At 53.3% G+C, this 20,971-nt stretch overlaps 8 protein-coding genes across 8 annotated transcripts; 1 reads left to right on the top strand and 7 right to left on the bottom strand.

The window, feature by feature from the left end:
* Nucleotides 1-1,028: 1,028 nt before the first annotated feature.
* RHO25_012579 (uncharacterized protein) lies at nucleotides 1,029-4,774 on the top strand (the record flags this gene model as incomplete). The annotated part of the gene is made up of 2 exons (XM_023603881.2): nucleotides 1,029-4,151; nucleotides 4,202-4,774. The coding sequence occupies 2 exons, from the start codon at nucleotides 1,029-1,031 to the stop codon at nucleotides 4,772-4,774; spliced, it is 3,696 nt and encodes a 1,231-aa protein (XP_023450147.1).
* A 381-nt stretch (nucleotides 4,775-5,155) lies between these two features.
* Nucleotides 5,156-6,256, bottom strand: RHO25_012578 (uncharacterized protein; the record flags this gene model as incomplete). The annotated part of the gene is made up of 1 exon (XM_023603880.2): nucleotides 5,156-6,256. One exon carries the CDS (start codon nucleotides 6,254-6,256, stop codon nucleotides 5,156-5,158), a length of 1,101 nt encoding a protein of 366 aa, XP_023450148.1.
* A 1,100-nt stretch (nucleotides 6,257-7,356) lies between these two features.
* On the bottom strand, nucleotides 7,357-8,321 carry RHO25_012577 (uncharacterized protein; the record flags this gene model as incomplete). The annotated part of the gene is made up of 2 exons (XM_023603879.2): nucleotides 7,357-8,192; nucleotides 8,267-8,321. 2 exons carry the CDS (start codon nucleotides 8,319-8,321, stop codon nucleotides 7,357-7,359), a joined length of 891 nt encoding a protein of 296 aa, XP_023450149.1.
* A 1,066-nt stretch (nucleotides 8,322-9,387) lies between these two features.
* On the bottom strand, nucleotides 9,388-9,992 carry RHO25_012576 (uncharacterized protein; the record flags this gene model as incomplete). The annotated part of the gene is made up of 3 exons (XM_023603878.2): nucleotides 9,388-9,392; nucleotides 9,449-9,839; nucleotides 9,897-9,992. The coding sequence occupies 3 exons, from the start codon at nucleotides 9,990-9,992 to the stop codon at nucleotides 9,388-9,390; spliced, it is 492 nt and encodes a 163-aa protein (XP_023450185.1).
* A 2,182-nt stretch (nucleotides 9,993-12,174) lies between these two features.
* Nucleotides 12,175-12,660, bottom strand: RHO25_012575 (uncharacterized protein; the record flags this gene model as incomplete). The annotated part of the gene is made up of 2 exons (XM_023603877.2): nucleotides 12,175-12,565; nucleotides 12,623-12,660. 2 exons carry the CDS (start codon nucleotides 12,658-12,660, stop codon nucleotides 12,175-12,177), a joined length of 429 nt encoding a protein of 142 aa, XP_023450144.1.
* A 2,399-nt stretch (nucleotides 12,661-15,059) lies between these two features.
* RHO25_012574 (uncharacterized protein) lies at nucleotides 15,060-17,051 on the bottom strand (the record flags this gene model as incomplete). Its single annotated transcript, XM_023603876.1, has 1 exon — nucleotides 15,060-17,051. The coding sequence occupies one exon, from the start codon at nucleotides 17,049-17,051 to the stop codon at nucleotides 15,060-15,062; it is 1,992 nt and encodes a 663-aa protein (XP_023450182.1).
* Nucleotides 17,052-17,540: 489 nt separating this feature from the next.
* Nucleotides 17,541-18,077, bottom strand: RHO25_012573 (uncharacterized protein; the record flags this gene model as incomplete). The annotated part of the gene is made up of 1 exon (XM_023603875.1): nucleotides 17,541-18,077. The coding sequence occupies one exon, from the start codon at nucleotides 18,075-18,077 to the stop codon at nucleotides 17,541-17,543; it is 537 nt and encodes a 178-aa protein (XP_023450145.1).
* Nucleotides 18,078-18,928: 851 nt separating this feature from the next.
* RHO25_012572 (uncharacterized protein) lies at nucleotides 18,929-20,212 on the bottom strand (the record flags this gene model as incomplete). Its single annotated transcript, XM_023603874.2, has 1 exon — nucleotides 18,929-20,212. The coding sequence occupies one exon, from the start codon at nucleotides 20,210-20,212 to the stop codon at nucleotides 18,929-18,931; it is 1,284 nt and encodes a 427-aa protein (XP_023450146.2).
* Nucleotides 20,213-20,971: the final 759 nt, after the last annotated feature.

The raw sequence follows: 20,971 nt of genomic DNA, 5'->3' as shown, positions 1-20,971 counted from the left end.
TGACAGGGCGAGCGCGTGCTACGGTGTATGCTGCTGTGACTGCTGCCTGTGAGGTGTAAGTAGTTTAGACACAGCTATGCAGCCATGAACAGATGGAATGTAGAACTCAGCGGATTCTCGAGTCATCCCACTTCAATACAGTGACTGCGTGATATGACTGGGCGTGGCAGCTTGCATGGCTTCTGTACGCCTTCTAGCACTGCTGTGGGTGGCGTGAGAAGGCCTTGGAGTTGACTCGTAGCACATGACTTATCGGCGTCTGCAATGTTTGTCTCTGTCTCTGGCTGAGGTATGGTGGTGATAACCAGCGTGCAGGCGATGGGCAACAGTTGTACAGATGGTGATGGCAGGAGGAAGGCGGAATCTCGGAAGGTGGGCCGCGGAGGCTCACGGCGGCGCGGCATCGTCGGCAGGGCATGGTCTGTGGTGACGGGCGCGTCTCTCCTGTATAACTTCTCCATCGCTTCATTGAGCAATTCGTTAAGCTGGCCATATGCCTCATCAGTCACACATGGGCCGCCAAGTCGCGGCCGTGGCCAAGGGCGCGGGCGCGTGGCCGTCGAATCACAGCGTGGCAGCTCCACGTCAGGCTGGCGAGGCGTCGCGCTTACAGGACGACCCAGTGCGCGGCCAGCGCTCTTGGGCGACGAGCGCGAGCTTGAGCATATCGTAGGCTAGAAGAGGACGACAGGACGCTGCTGTCGAAATCATCCATCTTCTCCTTCTCCTCCAACTTTTCCTCCTCCCTCCCTCCCTCCCTCACGCAGACTCTCTCACCGCGGCAGAACAAACAAGCACGAGTGACGTCGACAGCTTCCACGGCCGGCCGCAGCTCGCATGAATCCTACACCACGCACGTGGGACAACATCGAAGAGTAGCGGATAATTGACTGAGCAGGCCGTCGGAAGAGTTCCCAGTCCGCGACGGCGAAACGAGGCGGAGCAGCCCAGCGCAGCCCATCGATCGGGCAGCAGCGGCCGGAGCACAACACACAGCATACTGCACCGCAGGCAGGCAGCCAGGCAACATGGCCGCCAACAGCCACGAGGAGCTGTTCTTGAAACCTGAATCGTCTGCCAATCCCTCCGAGACGCCCCAACCCCTGCGCATTCAGAAACACCCTTCGCCCTCGAGCGCGGAGCCGCAGCAGCAATGGGCCCAGTATCGAGTCCCGCCTAGTGCTGCCACCTTTGGCGCTCCCACTTCACCACCGCCCTCGGGGCCTCTACCCCTACCATATCCCGACGAACGAAATCGTAGACAGGCCACGCCGGGCGCATCGTCGCAGCAGAGGATACCCAGTCGCACCGGTACCCCGCAAGAGCTAGCAGAAGAGGGCCGGGCGGGCAGTGGGACGAGACCACGCAAAGACAGCATGTCTTCCCAAGGCAGCGGCGCGACCGCGGGGAGGGCGAGATTCGCTGCAAACGATCCGAACAAGCCCACATTGGGTGGTTATGGTGGAGGAGCGTCGCCCGTATCAGCATCAAAGCTCTCCGATAGGAGGGGCACCCCAGCGAAGAATATATTTCCACCAGATTCGCCTGGGGGCCCAGAGCCTCCCTTGAAAAGCGACGACGACGATGGACTGTTCGCGGTCAAACCTCAGCGCAAACCGAGCGAGCCAACAAATGACTATCAGCAATTCTATCCTCCTCCGCTCGGTGCTGCCCCACCAGCGAACTCGGCACCAGCACAGGCTCGATTGCACATTCCGGATCCTGCAGGTGTGAACAGACTGAGCAGTACTGCTTCTACGTCTACAACGAGGGCGTCTCGTGGGTCACCTCCACCTCCAGAAACGCCAATCGGAGGCGACACTCTACCATCAGGACTGGGCGGTATAGAAGCACGCTATGCGGCATCCGGCATTCCGGGCACGAGCACGTTGAACGAGATGCAGGCACAGAGCGCCGCTGCAGCTGCGCGGCGCGCACATTATGCACAACCCCAGCCTAGGCGAGGCGAGCTAAACGCGCCGCAACAGAACACCAGCGGGAGGTGGAGTCCGACCGAACAACCTGGTTCTGCGCCACATGGGCCACCGATCGCCTTCCAAGGCACAGAAGAAGTGTCGTCCAGAGGCGAGGGGGTCCCATCCTCCCAGCAACGACCACGTCAGCAGAGTTACCCAAGACCGGGACAGCCATCAGCGTCACCTAATCACCTAGAAGGCGCAATGAACAACATGAATATTCACGATGAGCCACCGCCAGCATATTCACCTCCGACAGCTGGCACTGTCAATTCGCAGTACCCCAACGAGAAGGGCAGATATGCACAGTCTGCAAGTCCCAGCGTCGCGGGTTCAGATCAAGGACGACGTCCGTCAGATCTCAGCCGACCACATCCCGCCTTTGCCAACGATCCGCCGCAGAATATGGGTACGCCATCACCGCAGCCTGGATCATCACAGCAGAATGGGAACGCGCACGGCATGGCGCCAATTAACATTGCCCAGGCGAATCAGTCCGCTTCACCACAGCCTGGACCGGCCGGTCCTGCGAGTCCGCCACCACTTCCTGAGGGATGGATCGCGCACCTCGACAACAACTCGGGCCATTATTATTACATCCATCTGCCAACTCAATCAACACAATGGGAGTTCCCGAAAGGACCAACACCACTCAATCTACAAGAGCCAATGTCCCCTGTTGGCGGCGTTGCGAGTCCTGTGTCCTCCGTCTTCAAGCAGCCACTGCAATCTCCAGGCTTCCCTGTGCAGCAAATGGCCAACTACGATCGGAATAGCATGTTCTCCATGAACTCGGTGGCGAGTCCTACAGCTGCCGGCTTCACGGGTCCTCCTCCAAGCGCTGGCATCGACATGTACAAGATCTCGCCATCGAATGCTGTCTACTTCGGGCCATACCTGCGCTACACCAACATGGACATCGAGCGAGGCCTCTGGCTCGGCAGCATCATGCTGATCACAGATGCTGGTAATCAGCCTCCCACGATTCACTTGCACCAGTCGCAAGATCTCAGCCCGAATCCGAGACAGCTCAAGGCGCATCCGATACATTCACATCAACGATGGATCTTCTACCGATACGATGTTGACGTGAAGATGGACGAACAAAATGCTGCGAAGTGGACGTATGCCATAACGTCGCACTTGGGCTGTACAAGATATGAATTCCTAGTTGCTGGCAGATATGAGACCAGTTGGCGATTCGTGGCGCACTCTGGCAATGACTTTGCGCTCAATGTGTCTGCCAACGAACGATCTCGGCTTGGAGGCGCACCTTTGATGTGGAAAGATGTTCTAGTGAAGCATCAGGAGTGCGGCGGCTTCCATACGCAGGTCGGGCTTGGAGGTCAGATTTTCGCCGATCGACTCTGGAAGGACATACCTTCGCTGAAGCAATGGACGCAGGTCAGTGGCAAGGAGAATCGCAAGACTGCACAGTGGACTGCCAAGATGGAAGAAGACGTGACGCACGCGTACTTTCACTACTACTCTTCACACTTCGACCAGCCCGCTGTCAAGGAAGCCTTTGCGCAAATTCCGCAAGTGTGCTGTCTGGACGATCATGACATCTTCGACGGATATGGCTCGTACCCCGAGTACATGCAGGAGTCCCACGTGTTCAAGAATCTTGGTCGCATCGGTATCGAAATGTACCTTCTCTTCCAACATCATACGACACATGAGATCCTACGCAACGTGTCCAACGACATTGATCTCTTCACGATCACTGGCAAAGGATGGCACTTCCTCAAGTACTTTGGCCCCAGCGTGGTCATTGTGGGTCCAGACACGAGAAGTGAGCGGACGGAGAAGCAAGTGATGGCGGGGCCTACATACCAAGGCATATTTCCAAAGGTCGCTACGTTACCTCCCAGCGTGCAGCACTGCATATGGCTCATGCCAGTGCCAGTCATCTATCCTCGACTAGAAGGCATAGAGCACATGGCACACACGGTGCAGACTGGTAAGAAAGTCGTCACTGGTGGGTTTAACATGCTGGGCAAGGTGACTGGTGGCGTTGCTGGCATTGTTGGCGCGAAGGGCGTGGTGAATTCTGGGTTCGATGCTGCCAAGAAGGCTGTTGGCAAATCCGGACTCATGCAAGGTGTGCTCAGTCCATTTGGAGAGATCAATACGCTTGACGAGCTCCGTGATCTGTGGACGCATGAATCCAAGGTAAGCAGGTTTCCGGAAAGAAACTCGTACATGGAACTAACCCGGTGCAGGACCTTGAACGAACGTACATCATTCGCACACTCCAAGGAATCGCTCACAACAAGTCGCTACGCATGACGTTCCTCTCCGGATCCGTCAATGTATGTGGCGCCGGTCTCGTCCACGATCCATCTCACCCCTCGGATCACAAGACGATGTACCAACTCATCACCTCGTCGATCGTCAACGCGCCCGCTCCTACATTATCTATCAAGCTCCTCCACAACAACAAGCAACTGTACGTTCCACAGAACGGACATCGCAGCGTCGTAGGCCAAGTCTCGGACACGAAAGAAGACATGATGGAGATCTTCGCAGCAGATGTGGATGGGCGACCTCGAGAAATGAGGAGATTAATGGGCCGCAGGAATTATTTGGCCTGTGTGGCGTATGATCCTGAGTTCGTGCAAGGTGCTTTCAGTGGGCAGCAAACGCCAGGTGTTGGAGTCGAAGGGCAGCAACCACAGAAGGGAATGGGACGATTGAGCCTTGCGGCCGACTTCATGGTGCAGAATGAAGGGGCTTTTGGACAGCCGATGAAATATGGACCTGTCATTATTCCGAGCTTGGAGTATGGACGATAGGCATAATGAGGAGCGGATGATGAAATTGCATGTAGCGCAAGCGTTGGTTTATGATGATTTTAGTGCATTGCTGCCTTCAGCGTTACAGAGCGTAGCATGTAGATGATCTTGTGTAGTGCGGTACATGAGAAGAGATACGTCTGAGATCCACGTAACGCTAACCGAAGCTTTATCAGTCTTCACTCATGACATTATAACGCACAGTTGACACCCATCACGACACATAGTAGGACAAATTGCACTTTTTTTTCTGTTGGCAATCTATACCATCATCATCGATTCCAGGAGGCATTCCCATTCCATCATCAGTGCACTCCACACATCCAAAACCCCTCATACACATACCCATCCCATCACACTCATGCAAACACAACACCGCACTCACAAAATCTCCTCAGGCAAAACATAAACCCAATTCTTATCCGCCTCCACCACCCTCCCATTCCTGATTTGCGCTTCCGTGTTATTCGTAATCATCCCCTGCAACTCCTCAAAATTACTCTTACTCTTATTAACCCACAAATGCACTCCCCCCTTCGCAACATCCACGCCATGAAATTGCATATACCCATCACTGCCTGGCGTATCACCACCCACGAGAATAGGTCGTTTCCACTCGTCAATGTAGGTTAAGATTGCGGCCCATTTCCCTGCGAACCAGGTCGCGGGTGTCCAGAGGTAAGGTGTAATAACGAGATCGAGGTTCGCTTCGGGGTCGTATGTTCCAGCTTCGATTTGTTTCCGAGCGGTTGTGACTTCGCCAGAAGTCGTATTGCGGAGGAGAGTTGTGACTCCGATGACGTTTTGCGGTGGGACGTTATAGCCGTATTTAGGGTCCGAAGCGACCATGCGGACGAGTTCTTCGTGGGCGGCGGTTAGGACGTAGACTTCGATGCCGTTGGTTTGGAGGGTGTTGTAGAGTTCGACTTGGGCGCGGAAAAGTTTTGGGGGGTTGACTGAGGAGGATTCGAGGGTTGTGGTGCCGTTGGAGGAGGTGGAGAGGTATTGGACTGGGATTGTGGTGTTGAGGGCTAGGAGTTCGTCGACCCAGGTTTTGAGTTGGCGGAGGGTGAAGCCGGAGAAGATTTGGGCTGCCCAGGGGTAGCAGATCATGTCGTCGATTTCGCAGAGGCGGAGGTAGTAGCTGTAGAGCGATTCTGTGTAGTTTGATGCGGTGTTGTCTGCGAAGGGGACGAGTTTGAGGGTTTGGTCCATGGTATCGCGGGTCAGGATACCGCGATTCTCGAGGAATGGGAGGAGGGATTCTTCGAGATCGAATCGGTATGAGGTGTTGTCCATGTCGAAACAGGCGTAGTTGCTGCTGTTGGCATTGCCTGCGATCATCTTGCGGAGTTGGCTGGCTTGTGGTTCCGGCCAATGCTTCAATGGGATATTGATAGGACTTGTCGTGATGTTGGGGTTCATGGTCCGCGCTGTCGTCACAGCAGCGGACGCTGCGAGCAGCTGTAATGATGCCTTCATGTTTGCTTCGCTCTGCTCTCGTGAATGTGTAAAATGGGGGAATCAGCAAGAAGACAGGGCCCGGGAACGACGCTGTATTTGAAGCAATGTATTCTTCCCCCAATGATACCTCCGCTAAAGCTGATAGGACAGGTTCGGGGAATCTCGAAGTCTGCATGGAAGCGAGTTCGGTCAATGGAAATGTACGAGTATGGTATAGTGAGGCCGTGGTTGATCCTATCAGTGAAGTCAGAGGCTTCGCTACCCATGCAAGCCGACATTAGCTCCGTACCATAGCGTGCTTAGCTGGTGGATCAGTTGGTCAATGGTGAATTCCGGCAGTCGCCGCCCCATCCATCTCGGATTCTGACTGCGGGCTTGCAGCTGGGCTGAGAACCTCTCTTCTACATTCGCTAGTTACGCGAAACGCGATATTTTTTCTCAGTCCGGTGTTGCGTGATGACATACCGTATGTGGATGTCTTGATTGTTTTGCCGATCTGAGAGCATAGGCCTCGATCTTCGAACGGGTTATCGCGGGTTTGCCTGAGCAGAAGCAAGCAGGAATCCGCAATGTGAAATACACCTGCTGAGATCCGCCGGAGGTGTGGAGTGGTTTTGTCGATTCAGACAGCTTGCCAACTCCGACGACCATTGCGACGGCATTTGGGTGAGGCAGGAAACATGGAAATGCCGTGTCTACTTTCCTTCGCTCCTGCGCCCAAGTCAATCACCTCAGCCCCACAAGATGCAGTTCCAAGTGCAGTCCTGTACCGTGATTTGAGCGTTGTAGCTTTAAGACGGAGAGTAAGAGGGACAAGAACAAGAACCAGAAGGCTTGTCGATTCAGGCTTGGCAAGTCGTCGAAGACATGGAGTGTGGTTTGGGCAGTTCATTAGTCTTTTCTTCTGTCTCTATCAACATACTTTGGAAATGGCAGTCCTTTCATTCCTGTTCCTCAGGGTGTCATTGGATATTGTACTGTAATTCCTTTCCTTTCCGATCCGGTCGAGCCCGTGCTGTACAATGCATACTCCAACCTGCTGCAGCTGGCCGCCAGTATAAACGGTATCACTTCATTCCATTTCATTCCCCTCACATTACCACAACCGCACTTCCTCCTCAAAAATTCGTACTCGACCCCGCCGTCGTCGAAGGCGGCGGCGCATACCTAGCATTCGCATACGCCGGCGCCGCACTCTGCGCATGCCCAGCACCATTCGTCCCCCCAGACGTATAAACCGGTCCACCCAACATATTGCCTCCAGCCTCCGTATCCATAGCCATCTCATCATCACTCCTCTTCACCGGCGCAGGGTACCGATCAGTCTTATTTCTCGTCCTCGTAGCCGGTAAGAAATCGATAATGAAACTCCACTGATAGAAGATATAAATCAAACTGATAACCCACTCCAGAACAGCAGCGCGGTTATAGTTCCCTTGGTTACTCATGACACCGAAACTTATGGCCAAGGCGAGTTCGACGAAAATGAAAGCGAGTTTGATCCAGAAGGAAGCTGCGAGGATGCGTTGGTCGCGGTAGCGGACTCCGAGACGTTGGTATTCGGCGCAGATGAAAATTGCCGAGATGATGTAGGCTGCTATAAACACCACCAGCATGGAGACATGGACCCGTGGATAGCGGACTGTGTCGAAGATGGTGAGGAGGATGAGGCCCGCGGCTCCTATGAGGGCGAAAGCGATGGCGAAACCGCTGAGGATTTTCTCCGAGATGCTGTAGTTTTGGGTGAGACGGCCTTTGTGGCGGAGCCAGCGTTCGCTGATGAAGGCGAGGTCGAAGATTGCGACGGAGGTTGCGCTGCCGGCGATGAAGAGTGGTTTGCCCCAGGATGTTGCGCCTATGTCGGAGATGTAGGGGTATGTTTGGCCGGTGTTAAAGGATGTGTATTGTGGGCTTCCGATGGCGAGCCAGCGGCCCAGCATGGCGAGGAGGGTGCCTGATGGAGGATCTTGTCAGCTTCTTTTGCGCGTTTATGCAATGGGTACTGTTGTGCCTCGCGTGTTCGCATACCTAGCCATACGCAACCCGCGAAGAGCGGGAGAAACCAATATGATAGTCCAAACATCTTGCCCGATATCCAATGTCTACTCTTTCAATTCCCAACTTCCAGCGAGGTCCGCGCGCTCGGTGCAGGCGGTCGTGGTTGTATTCGATCGTCGTCGTCACGCTGGATCTGGATCTGAAACTGGGATATTCTATGCCTAGCAGCGGCGCAGCGGCTGTTGTCTTCTGTATGCGCTGGCCAGTCCAGTCCAACTGCCAGTCCAATCGCCCTCGCTGGCAGCTGTCCAGAATTCACAAGAGCGACGAGCCAGCAAGTCGAAGAGCGAAAGATGTGATGGGTTGAGACACTACCTCGAAGCGCAATTTCCATGTTCGCGCCGTTGTGATGACATTTGATTCGGTCGCACACGCGCCGCTACGTCATTTTCATAAACTCCGTTCCAGCAACCCGGATGCACCGGAATCTTGGTCATCATGTGCAGTGCAGCTGTGCAGTAACATTGCGACGTCGCGGTGTAGAGGAGGAAGAGGCTGTGTGCTTGGCTGCGTGAAGATAAGTCTCGGTTGTATGTGGACAAATGCTTTGTTCGGTGTTTGTGATGAGGTGTTGGCGTGGCTTTGCAAGCACGCGTTTGCCTTGTCCCGCTGTAAGACGCGTGATTTCGACCGGGATGCGGACGGGATTGTCAGATCACCGTTGCGGCTTGCGGCTCTGCAGCGGAAGTAGGCGACTTGGCTGGAGATAAAGTGCATATTCGCCGCTGTTCTGCTTGTTAAAGGCCGGGGAACGTATATTGCAGCCTGAGACCACAATGGCGGTCAAGAGCCAAAGGACGCGCACACCGTTGATCATGCCGAGAACTGTATGAGTGCATGAAAGACACCGGAACGTGATGGGCTTCCATCGCTCCTGAAAGGTCTTAATCGATCGTATTTCCATTAGTTAACCAAAGTACTTGGAATATTCTCAGTCGCTGGGTATCATTACGCTATTCTGCACTCAACTAACGCCCAAGCAACAACGCCTCCGAAATTCTGCGTCATATCTTGTTATCATTCTCTCGTCCTGTCAAGTCATTGTTCTGTCCATATTCCTCATATGCTCGATGCCTCTAAGTGTCCTGCACTTAGACTGTATTCCACGTTAGCTGAATCCTTATGAATGGCAGAACTGGGACAATATCTTACCTTTGCTGACGCGGTGCGATCGGCTGCGACGACGAATAAGAACTTGCACAAGCATCGCAACAACAAAAGCGAAGACGGCGATGATAGCAACAGCGAAAGTCGCAACGAAGAGTCGGCATCCGTTGTAACCGCTAGATCGTCCGAAGCCGCGGTACACGACACGTGGGTATGGTGGACCGTCGTCACAGCCGTTGGTTGCGGATCTGTTGATGATTGCTACTGCCATCATCATTGCGACGCAGAGCAAGTCGAAGAAGATGGAGCATGCTGTCAAAACGGAGACGCCGGCGGTAAAGCAGCTTGTCAAGGCGGAGATCATGGCCCAGAGTGTTGTGATTGAGCCGAGGACTAGTGAGGCGATGTTTCGTGCGCCGAGTTGGGTTGCGGTGAACTATACAGCAAGGTTAGTATGTGAAGGTTTGGACTTGTTGAGTGTGTTGTTACTAACCCAAGCAAAGGCTCCCATGATGATCGCAGCGCAGATGAATGCGATCGCATAGCAGGTGATGAGCACCAGGCGGAGAAGCCCGCCCGCGATGGCCATGTTGTCTGTAGGTCGCTGGAGGTTCGTCGAATAAGTCTTGGTCAAGCGTAAGATGTAAGATTCTTCAGCTGGGTCTGGCAAGTGTCACGCTTCAACAGTCGCAGAGGACAGAGAGATGGCAATGAACAACAACGAACAAACCTACCATGATTGCGAAACGACAAACCTTTATCTCCCTCTCTCCACCCATACCGCTATTGCGGGCACACGCATCGTTTACCATGCAATGACGAATGCCGCGAGGCTGCACAACGATGCAATCTGTTTTGCCAAATGAGCCCACTCAAATCAGGCTTGGAGGAACGGTATGGTCAAGCAGGGTTCCGCGGCCATGGCATCAATGAGGTCGCGTACGCGTGAGCGCTGCCCCGCCACGTCCACGTCTTCTGCTGAAACATGACTAGACGTCCGAATGGTACTGCAGCAGTAAAAACGTGAAAAAGCTTGATGATGTAGCGTCGTCGATGAACAGCCACGATCCGCGGGGAGGGAAGAAAAGGCTTTGCCAATCCAAGGCTCTGGCGTCGTGTGCCAATGCATGTCTCGCGGCGAAGAACCGAGTGGTCTGGGTCTTGTTTGTGCTGGTTGAATGCATGATTCGTCGGATGCCGACCTGCCTGAGCGCAAACAAGGCGCAAGGCGGTGATTTTGGTGGTGTGTTTGTTGGTTTGAGGCTGGAGTGGAAGCATGACGTACGGCTGCTCGTTTGGAAACCTTGTCGGCGATCCGTGCGCGGCAGGCTTTGCCGAGTGCCGTGTCTTCACTTGCTGCTATTTCGTACGGTTGAAGCATCAGTATCCATATTTGCGCACATTCCTGACGACACCGAGTGGTCGCTGTGCTGTGGCGAGTACGCGTTCGAGTAAAGAAGATGTTGCTGACAGTGGGCCCCTTCGATCGATCCCCAGCGCCCTGGGACGGTTTGGCGACACGTCACGCCACGTTTGGATCAAGGACTTCCCTACCGCAGCAGTGGTCAGCCGCAGTGGCTGATTGCGACCCCATCAAGATCATGTCACCAGACGTACAGGATGAGTTCTTCGTGCAGAGCGGCGTCATTCTTGGCGCGACGAGACGAACAGGACGAGAAACCAGTATTTTGCTCCCTTTGAACGGCTGAAACGGACAGCGCGGAGGTCCAAGCAATGGCAGACAGAGGACTATAACGACTCTTTCGATATCAGCCACTGCTTATGGGTCTCTGTCACGCGGAAGTCCTCATTCAAGTTCATTTCGGAGTCCTACCGATTAGCAACTGACTTCATCACGATTGAAATCGCCTCTCGGCCAGTTCTTGTCGCCAGGCAGAGGGCAGCTGGCTTGAAAGAGTACTTTGTTTCGACAGTCAAGTATACAAACCTGTTGACGGATTCGAGCTCTTGCATAAAAGCTGCTGCAATGCCGGCAGCTACAGCCTACTGTACTGCTGCCTTGAAAGCTCGGCCAAAGCTCATGGAAATCTAGAGCGTGTCTTCTTACAAGGATGTCGATGTCTTCACGGCGGAGCCCTACATGGGTCTAATTTTGACCGCGTCCCACTCGCTCATTCGCACTTCCCCCCGCGTCAATTCTGAGTGCGAATAGCAGCTGGTTCTGAAGGAGGATCCGGGGTTTTGTCACTCGCACGCCACCCTACGCAGTAGCTCGAAGGGAGAGGCGTTTGACGAAGCCCCAGATAGTGCTGCGGCAGCCAGAGAGAATATGCAAGTGGCCAATGTCAGACGACTTTGCCATCTGCCATCAAGGCAACTTTAGGGGATCCACAGATCTTGAAATCGTTTCCTCACAATCCTCCGGCACTTTGCGCAGTGACGAACGGATATCGCTCACATGAGCTCGTTTGATATCCCGTAGGGCTGTCTCGCGGTTAGCGTCTTGCTCGAGAAGATTGCGCGATCACTTTGCCCATATCAGGGACGCTTCTACGGCTTTCATTTCGGGTTGTCACTTTCAGCTATTGCAATCAGCTTGCAACATCCAATACGGCACGGAGCGAAAAAAAAAGTTGCACGGCTGCCATCAATTGATATAAGACGACTGCCCAATGATATGACTAACTGGTACTGTAGTTGCGACGCAATTACGTCCCCGTCTCCGAAAAGAAGATCCGATCTTTTACCACGAAAACAGCTTCCAGCCAAAAAGTACACACCAGCCGCGGTGTTCAAGCCAGTGCATACCATTACCATGGTGGCAAGCAGTTGTAGGTGACCCAGTCTTCAGGCCACCAGGACTGTCTCTCGCAAGCTCGCGCCATTCCGTGCGGCTCGATGCCACGGTTGTTGAGATCAATGCATCCTCGGCCAGGCTGCCAGACGAGATTTGGGTATTGGCTGTTGAGATCCCAGCAGGCGCGCTCTCCCAGAACATCGTCCTGCACCAGTTGCCAAGTGTTCCAGTCGAAACGGTTGCAGGTGCACTGGTCTTTGTAGCAGCCTTCTTGATTGCCATCGCAGTCCCAGCGTTGCTCGCCCCAGAAGCCTGGGCCTTGGTAGACCGACTGGCGGATGCTATTCACGTCCCATTGCTGGCGGTTGCCCCATTGACGGTTGCCCCAGCCCTGGGCCATGACGCTGTACAGACAAAAATCAGTTCAACTGCTTTCAGCGCACGCTGGGACCATTGCTTACCTGACTGCGAAGAGAGAAGCGATTGCGATGACCTTCATCTTGACGAGCGGGTGATGATACTTGTGGTGCGAAGAAGCTGGCTTGAGTGTGCTGTTGTTCTTGAGAGGCTGTCGTTGCTGTTGGTGCTGGACTGATGGCTGACGAGGAGGTCAACTGCTTTATACAACTGCGGCGTGATTCAACTTCAGCCCTCGACAACGTCCAAGTCCTGGCTCCAAGCAACTTAATTTGGCGTTGTAGGTTTACCTGGTTGCATACAAGCATCTGACACTTCTGCTCATTCGCCAATGCGTACCTACTGGTGCCCATCTTGGGAAGCTCAGGCCAACCAGTAGGACCAGCGCACTGCATGAGTGTCACTTCAATAACCACGCATACTGGGATGAGGGTTCCATCTGGTTCCGGACATGCTGTCAAGCACTCTTACTTGAGCACAGCCCACTAGGAACGAAGGCCGGCGCACATCGGCAATCCCCAGCGGAGTGGTACCTCGCCTATCACAGCACATTGCGGCAGTACCCGGCATACGCTGGTGGCTATTTTCGCATCACCTCTTGCTAGCGAGGCACGTTTCTTGACCACACCCAGGCACACCGCAACACATGTATCATCTCCTCCTGTCAGCATTGCGGCCAGATCTACACTGGCAGACCAAGGACTAGCATTCACTTCCATGCAAGTGATGACTGCACGTCTCTCGTTTTGCGACGCGATTGTCGGCTTTTGGAGCTCCCGTCACTACGGCACAAGAAACAACTTCAATGAGTAATCGTGGCCACATCACAAAAGTCAATTATTCCCCCAAAGAGCATTACGCGACTCACGTGTCTAGGGACGGGCGTCGGGCGAAGTGCTTACTGTACTCTGATCGACCGCTAGTGCTCGTTTAGCGCTAGTCACAGTGGCAACTGGTCCCCACTCACGAGTATACGCTGCGGGAGTGCAACTTCGTGCCAGGAATATCGCTATAAGCATGCACGTCTGGAATAATATCAGGAGACAAGGCGCGTGCGACATACGGTTTACCAACCAGGAAGGCGCAAATGCCTCAGTATTGACTTCCAGCGATGGACCTACTGTACTGTGTCTTGGCATCAGACGCAAATGTGACCTCCTAACCGAAATAGGTAAAAAGACGGACCTCCCTCGCGGGATCCAAAAATAACACCTCTACATTGTACAGCAGAGCTGCAGCATAGCATAGCTATGTCTCCAGATCTTCGATCCGACCTGCTGATCAGAGTGGGAGGTTGTTGTGAAGATTCTAGATCTACCCCAGGCATCGTGTTTCAAGCGAGGCACAGCCTTGCGGGACAAGGCGGAAGTCGACACCGCGATTTTTGCAACCCTTGAACTTCGTCTCCTGGGATTTGTCGTATTGTCAGGATACTCGCAATTCTCGCTTCTCCATCATTTCGTTGATGGGGATGTTGAGACCGAGGAATAAGCGACGAAAACGACGGAAGAGACAATGAGTGCACCTAACGACAGGATGACAATTGCAGGCTGTGTGTGCGCTACATTCACTCCTCACTCGTCACGAACACACAAGTTGCACGATCAACATGCCGATTTTGCCAACAAGTCACCCTCCAATGTCGTCCTTGCCCAAGCTCCGACTGTTTGAGCTGGGTGAGGATTGGACGTCTGATGACAACTGCCCTCGTTTCGATCGGTGATCAAGGAGACACCCTTGCACGTTGCACGTGGATTGCACGTTCCGGGGCGACATTGAAGTGATTGCACGATGGGAAGACCTTGAATCCTCGTATTGGGAAGTGCATCACTTCATTGCCTTGCATGTGGATGGCAACCGCACTCGAGGGCATATCGAGCCCCAAGTCACCAGCCGTCGGTCGCACATTTGCCACTGGATCGAATCAACAGTCTATGATGACTTTCACGAGCGCTGATGAGCACTTCGTTTGGAAGCCGAGCAAGTACGGCAAGGAAATCTGGAAGGCAGGAACGAGCTCACAAGCGAGCATCACCGCTCAATGCAATAATTTGAGACGTTTAGATCTTGTCGATCGTGGTCGTACCTTGACAGAGGCGTCGCAGCAAGTTCTGTATCATTCGAGGCCATGATTGACATCAGTCGTGAACCAGGACAACAGGACAATCGATGGATCTAACACTTTGCGGGAATTTCCTGCTGTCGCTAGAGATCGAGCACAAGTCCTATCTGCGGCGCATGATGCCAATTGATCAGCCGCAAGCCATTAATCATGGCGAATATATCGAATGGAGGCTATGTCTATTCTTGCTTACACGAGACTTCTGATTTCTTCGTACAAGCTGCCATGCCGAGAGAAGATTCCCATTCCCGAGAGTTGTTGGGCTGCAGAATCTAGTTTTGAACCCTTCGTGGGGCCCGAGACATTACAAAGAGCTCAACAGAACGGCAAACGCCGAAGCCTTGCATCTCCTCTCCCACTCAGTCTCCAGAGTACCACGTCTTGAGCCACAGTTCTCTGGCTTCTACTTCGTCATCGGCCATCTCCACCTCTACCACCTCGTCCTCCCCTGCGACTTTGTCTTTCCCCATGGCATCAAGCGCACTCATGATCTGTCCGATGGAAGCCCTCTCTGCCGACTTCTGTTGGAGACCTGGCTTCTCAAATTGCTTGTGATGGGTGGCTTGGGCTTCCTCCATTTCTTTCACCACTTCCTCACGAGTCTTCTTGCTCTCAAGTGCTTGCTGGTCGTATCCACCACCCTTGCAGGTCATGCGTAGCAAGAGTGCTTTTGAGGTCATTCCGATTTCTGAATGGGCTGCGTTGATGTGGCCGGCGATAATTTCCCAGGAGTACCGCTTGCCGAGATCGTAGAGGATCAGGCCTTCCAGCTTGTCGGGATTGCCGTTGATGAGGGCTCGATCTGCTCTGGAAATTATGATGTGGCTCCGGTTTGATGTGGTATCGTAAGTCTCTGATAGCTCAGGTTCTTTTGGTTGTTCTGACTCCTTAGAAGTTTCTGGTCGCTTGAGAACTTCTGGCCCCTTGAGAAGCTGGGGCTGCTTGAGGCTTTCTGGCTGCTCGAGATTGCCTGGCCGCTTGAGAATTCCTCGCAGCTTGAGATTTCCTTGCCGCTTAGGATTCTCCGGTTGCTTGGAATGTTCTGGCTGCTTGACCGGCTCGATCTCGGTCTCGGCGAGGAAGCCATTGGAAGTCGCCCCTACGATATCCGTTGTAACAGGGCGATCTCGTGGTGTCCCGGATCCATGCTTGCGCTTGGGCTTAGGTGGTAGTAGTGCTGTCATATCGACAGGCTGAGCGAGTGAGGCGCCGGCTCGTGAACTACCAGCCTTCGGTCTCAATTCACGTGGTGGTGTTGTTATATCGGCAGACTCCTGAACCAGATTGGAGCTTGAATACGTACCACCTGGTCGCGAGAACCAGGAGCGAGGTCTGGAGTTTGTGTCGACACTGCCAGCTTGCTTTATCTGATATCCGATCTCCTCAACGCCATCGTAGATCATACCCTCCATGTCCTGGGGCGGGAGTTGAAAGGCGAGACCATATTGACGACGAGTGTCGTTGAGCTCAAGCTCGAATTCGTACTGATCGTACTTCTTCTGGTGGATAACCTCCCTCCGGTAGTCGTTGAGACGGTCACGAAGGGCGTTACCCGTGACCGGATCCGATCTCCCATTTTCGTTGACCTTCTCGACAATCTCAGACAGCTCGTATTCTTTGGCCAAGCTGTAGAGGAGAGAGTCTTTGATGTTTTCCTGGTCACCGCCGAAGATGTCATCGATCGGAATACCTTCGAGAACATTGGACTTCTTTCTCGTGGCTGCGGGAAACTCGATCGACTTCCTGGCTCTGAGATCCCTCAAACGAGGACCGCCATTTGAGTCGCCTTGGGCTGGAGTTTTTTCGAGAGCACCGGAATTCCTCCTCGTGGCTGAGCGAAGCTCTCTAGTTGTCCCTTCTGAGCCAAGAAGACGAATATCGGCAGTCGAGCCACCTTCAGTTTGAGTGCCCTCGAGAGCACCGGACTTCCCCTTTCTCGTGGCTGCGGGACGCTCTATAGTCTTTCCTTTTGAGCCACGAGAACGAGGATTGGCAGTCGAGGTGACTTCGATCAGGTCTTCATCTTGGTCTAATTCCTCATCGTCGGAGTCTGGCAGAAGTTCCTCCAGATGCGTGCGGGTCGTGATACTCAGGGCTGGAGAAGGGGGTGATTGGCGGGGAGACTTGCGGGGAGGCGTGATAGCCTCGGAACTATCAGCGATCCTGAGAGTACATCTGCTGTGGGCTGAACGATTCAGGGGCTTGGAGCTTGTGTGCGCTTCGGGACCTAGCGAGTTCGCTACTGCCGTATGCGAATCGCCACGAGACGTACGCCGAATTTGAGAAGGCTCGTCGGGAGTCTTGTTCGAGCGTACAACTCGAGCTCGCTTCGCAGCTTTCCTCTTGGCCATCTTGATCAGCTTGTACGGGTATGTGCTAAGGACTAAGCGTCCATCAGAAGCTATTGGCCCGAGTCTTTGATGTCAGTGGAAGATAGAATAATGAAAAATTTCAAGTACTGAGCAAGAAGCTTGCCGAAAATTTATATTTGTGCTAGATTCAACGAGCTTAGATTGTGCGATTAGTGCATATTTGAGGGGTCCATCTCATTCACCCTCCCTTCACGTCGCATCTCACGACTGCCATCAAAACTGCGAGCGCTGAGGCACTGTCTGCTCCTCAGTGCATACACCAACGCCCACATAGATAGCTAAGCGGGTGATAATGTTATGAAAGGAATGAGATAGCATGTGAAAAATGATAGAGATCGAGCTGGGATGTTATAGGTTGGAGAATATTGCTGCCGAGAAAGAGTACTTCTAATTTCGATGAGCTGATACAAGAATTGGCGTCCAGCGCCTACTTGATGAGCATCAGCCCGACTGTTGTACACTGATTGCCTACTGCCTTCGTGACGACCTCCGAGGAGTCTCTACAACGTTCTTCGCCCTGCCGCGAACCTTCAGACCAAGGCCAACACGTGCATCGTTGACCTCCCGCTTCAGACGATCACCGTCGTCGCCGGCAGCAGCATACGCGGCTATCAAGCGCTGAGCGATGTTCGTGGCGCTGATTTCTTCCTCACTTGGATGCGCGGCATTTACGAGGTCTGCGAGGGCTTCGTTGCTGTGGCTTTTGGTGAGGCGCACGAGGTTCGCTCCTCGGATTCGCTCGACGGGCCCGTTTACGATCTCGTCGTTTGTCGCTGTCGCTGGGTAGACTGGCACGTTGTTAGCTGTGAACGTCTGCGAGCTAGAGGCGATGTCTGACGCTGAAGGAGGAGGCGTGGGCTCCCGAGGCTCCTCTTCTCGTTCTTCCACGTTGTACATCATCAAACGTCCTCCAGCAGACATGTCGAGTTCTCCGAAGTCTGGATCGTTCTCGAAGGCAGCCTGCAGAATCGGTGCAGCAAGATCGAGATCGTTTTCGTTGTACATCTTGGAGTGTTTTGATTTGGATTTGAACTGTTTTGATCTTGATTGCGTAGATCTTGGTAGCCAGAGGAGTCAAGATGTGCTTTTGTGATTGGTATGAGTTGTCGAGATACGCAGAAGGTCGGCATATTTGTATAGCGCGTGCTGTTCATTGAATATAGAGATATACAAAGCTATTGTCAGCGTGAATTGAGCTATTGCAATTGTTGTTGTGAAGAGAAAGCTATTGTCGGTTTCGTCGAAGCTATTGTGCGAACACAAACTTTAAGTAATATTGTCGTTGTGACTGTTGACAACAAGCATTTCAGCTCGGTCAGCAGGCGCTGAAACATCTTCTGCCATGACGTCGCAAGTACAGACAGAGTACTGTGGCTTGTCTGACTGAAGTTCTTTGTCCGTCTAGCTCCCAACAAAGACATAGTGCGCTTCATAGGAGACAGTGGAGAATCTTGCATGCCCGTGCTGGAAGGAGTGCGCCACGTAACGTGTCAGCACTGGTTCTTCGAATCGACTCCTGTGTTTTGCTGTGGGAGAACTAGTCTGGAGGTTGCTGTGAAGATGGCGAGTGCTTACGAAAGAAGGGAAAGGGATGTGAAGTCTGGGGCGGGATTTCCTGCCAAGAGCAACAATCAGACATGACTTTTTGTTTGAGCAGCTACTTTGTTGAGTGCTTACATATGTACCAGATCAGATAGATTGTGATCAATTTCTCCCTCTGTCTCAGCCACCAGATGAGCCGGCAGTTAGATCAGCTTCCATTGCTCTGGTCACGCCCTCAGGCGGCATGACCTCTGAGACCTTTCGCGTGCTTTCATTCGTGCCTAGACGCCTTCCTCACAAGTCTCGTCCACATCTCAATCATACAGACTGTGCAAATCCTTCCTTGCAGCAATCTGTGTCAGACTGTCGTTGTCGCCATCTCGCTTGAAGAAGTCGGTGATGCGTATACTGTTGGTCTCTTTTGGCTTCCGTCCCTCCTGCACTTGCTTCGCATTCAACTTGTTTGGGCTCTTTGGCCGCAGAGGCTGACGTAGCTGATCCGTCAGACGTCGGCGGTTTTCGAGCGGAGCGGTATTTTGGACCTCGAACGCCTCGCTGTCGTCGTCGCTGTCCTCGATGACAATTGGCGCTTGTGGTGAGATAGGTTTCGCGGGCATCGAATCTTCGGAGTCTGAGATCAAGATAGGTGACTCGGACTTCGCCAGCTTGGCTTTCTTTCGGGGCGGCTGGAGCGATTGCGCTTTGCTGGAAGTCGAGCTTGCTTGCGGACTGGAAGACAGCTCCTTGAACGACAACTTTCGCTTCGTGGACATCGACTTCGAGGCCTTCTTGAGTCCTTTCGAATCGCTTGAAACGGGGTCCGTAAGCCAAGGGAGCTTTCGACCTTTCTTCTCCGCAGATGAGTCGCGCCCCCGCTGTGGTGTCTTGTGAGTTTCCGTCGTCGATGGAAACTTGTGCGTGGTTTTGTTTGAGGTGGGTGTGAGACGAGATGGAGTGTTCGTCGTTTCCGGGCCATGTCCGCCATCGTCTCTCGTGTTTTGAGCGCGTTTTGGGCCAGTCCAGTACTCAGACACTTTCTCAGGCTCCTCCCAATCTTCTGCCTGTATGCACAGCGTACATTCTCCGCAACGAAGACTTGGAGCGGGCATATGCACACCTGATTGCCCATGAAATTTGCGAGCCTTATTCAGGTCGAACTCAAACGCATAAGCGCATTTCAAGCCCTCTCGCAGCACCTGACTCTTGTATTTGGCCAGCTCTTTGTGCAACTTCCGGATGTTGACACTTTCATTAGGTCTGCCCATGTTCACCTTTGATTCGATCGTGGAGAACTTGTAGCGCTTACTCAGTTCGAACAAAGTGCTGCCTGAGATGAGTTCCAGCTTGCCAGTAAAGATCTCGTCAAGAGTCCGACCGTTGATGAATCCAGGTGTGTTATACACCCTTGTGTCTGCCGAATCATCGTCGAAGATGCGTGGTTCAGCGGTACCCGCGCAGAGTTGTTCTGTCTCCTCCAGCTCCAGATGGGTCAGGGCGGCTCTGGGCACAGGCACCAGATGCTCTCTCGAAAATGCTGTCCATGACGTCGCCACCGTGTCTTCCATGATTTGCTCACACGCCGATTGTTGAATCGCCATTTTGTTCACAGGAAGCTCCTCATTCGTGCTTTTGAGCACGACGAAACGGTCGAGTCGAGTCTGAGTCCTAACCATGTGGGAAGGCGGTCGAGTGATCACCGGTTTGAAATAGTCGGAAGGTGTCGCCGTTGGTATTCCTGCGTGATAATGTGGACGGAGAGAACAGCTGATTTGTGGCACGCTATCGGCGTGGAGGACGGCTGTCTGTGGGAGGAAGAAAGCCAGAAGGTTAGGTGAAAGAGCGGGGCAGTCTTCGAGGACCTTGAAGCGCTTTTGTACCCTCCGTACGTGTATGTCATTGCCATTCACTTGCTTGAAAGTCTTGGCTAGGGCGGCTGCTGCTTCGAATTAGCAGTCAGCAGACCTAGGGAGCCCACCAGAATCTTCGGTTCGTCGCATAGGTCTCATGTTCACCGCACTGGTTGTGCAAATCACGGGGTTCCAGTCACGCTGCTCCCACCTAGATGCCCGATTCAATCTTTACAGGTTGGTCTAACTCACTCTTGCTGCGACAGGCTCCATCTCGGCTTGAGTGTATGACAGACCTACACGAGAAGGCTGAGAAGACAAAGCAGTTGTATTCGTTTCCTCAAAGAAGACATTCACCCACCAATCGCAGCAGGCTGGCCTCACGGTGGTGATACCAGGATTACTCTTCTGAACACTAGGACCTCCGATGGCGGGCGAGCTCAGCAGACATTCCGATTCAGCCAGCGCACATTCTCAGCGACGTGGTGGTAAAAATCTTGCCAGTATTAC

Source organism: Cercospora beticola, chromosome 9, assembly GCF_033473495.1.
Source record: "Cercospora beticola chromosome 9, complete sequence".
Lineage (NCBI taxonomy): Eukaryota > Fungi > Ascomycota > Dothideomycetes > Mycosphaerellales > Mycosphaerellaceae > Cercospora > Cercospora beticola.
The sequence above is the reverse complement of the archived record's forward strand: the minus strand, read 5'-3'. Positions and strand labels throughout refer to the sequence as shown.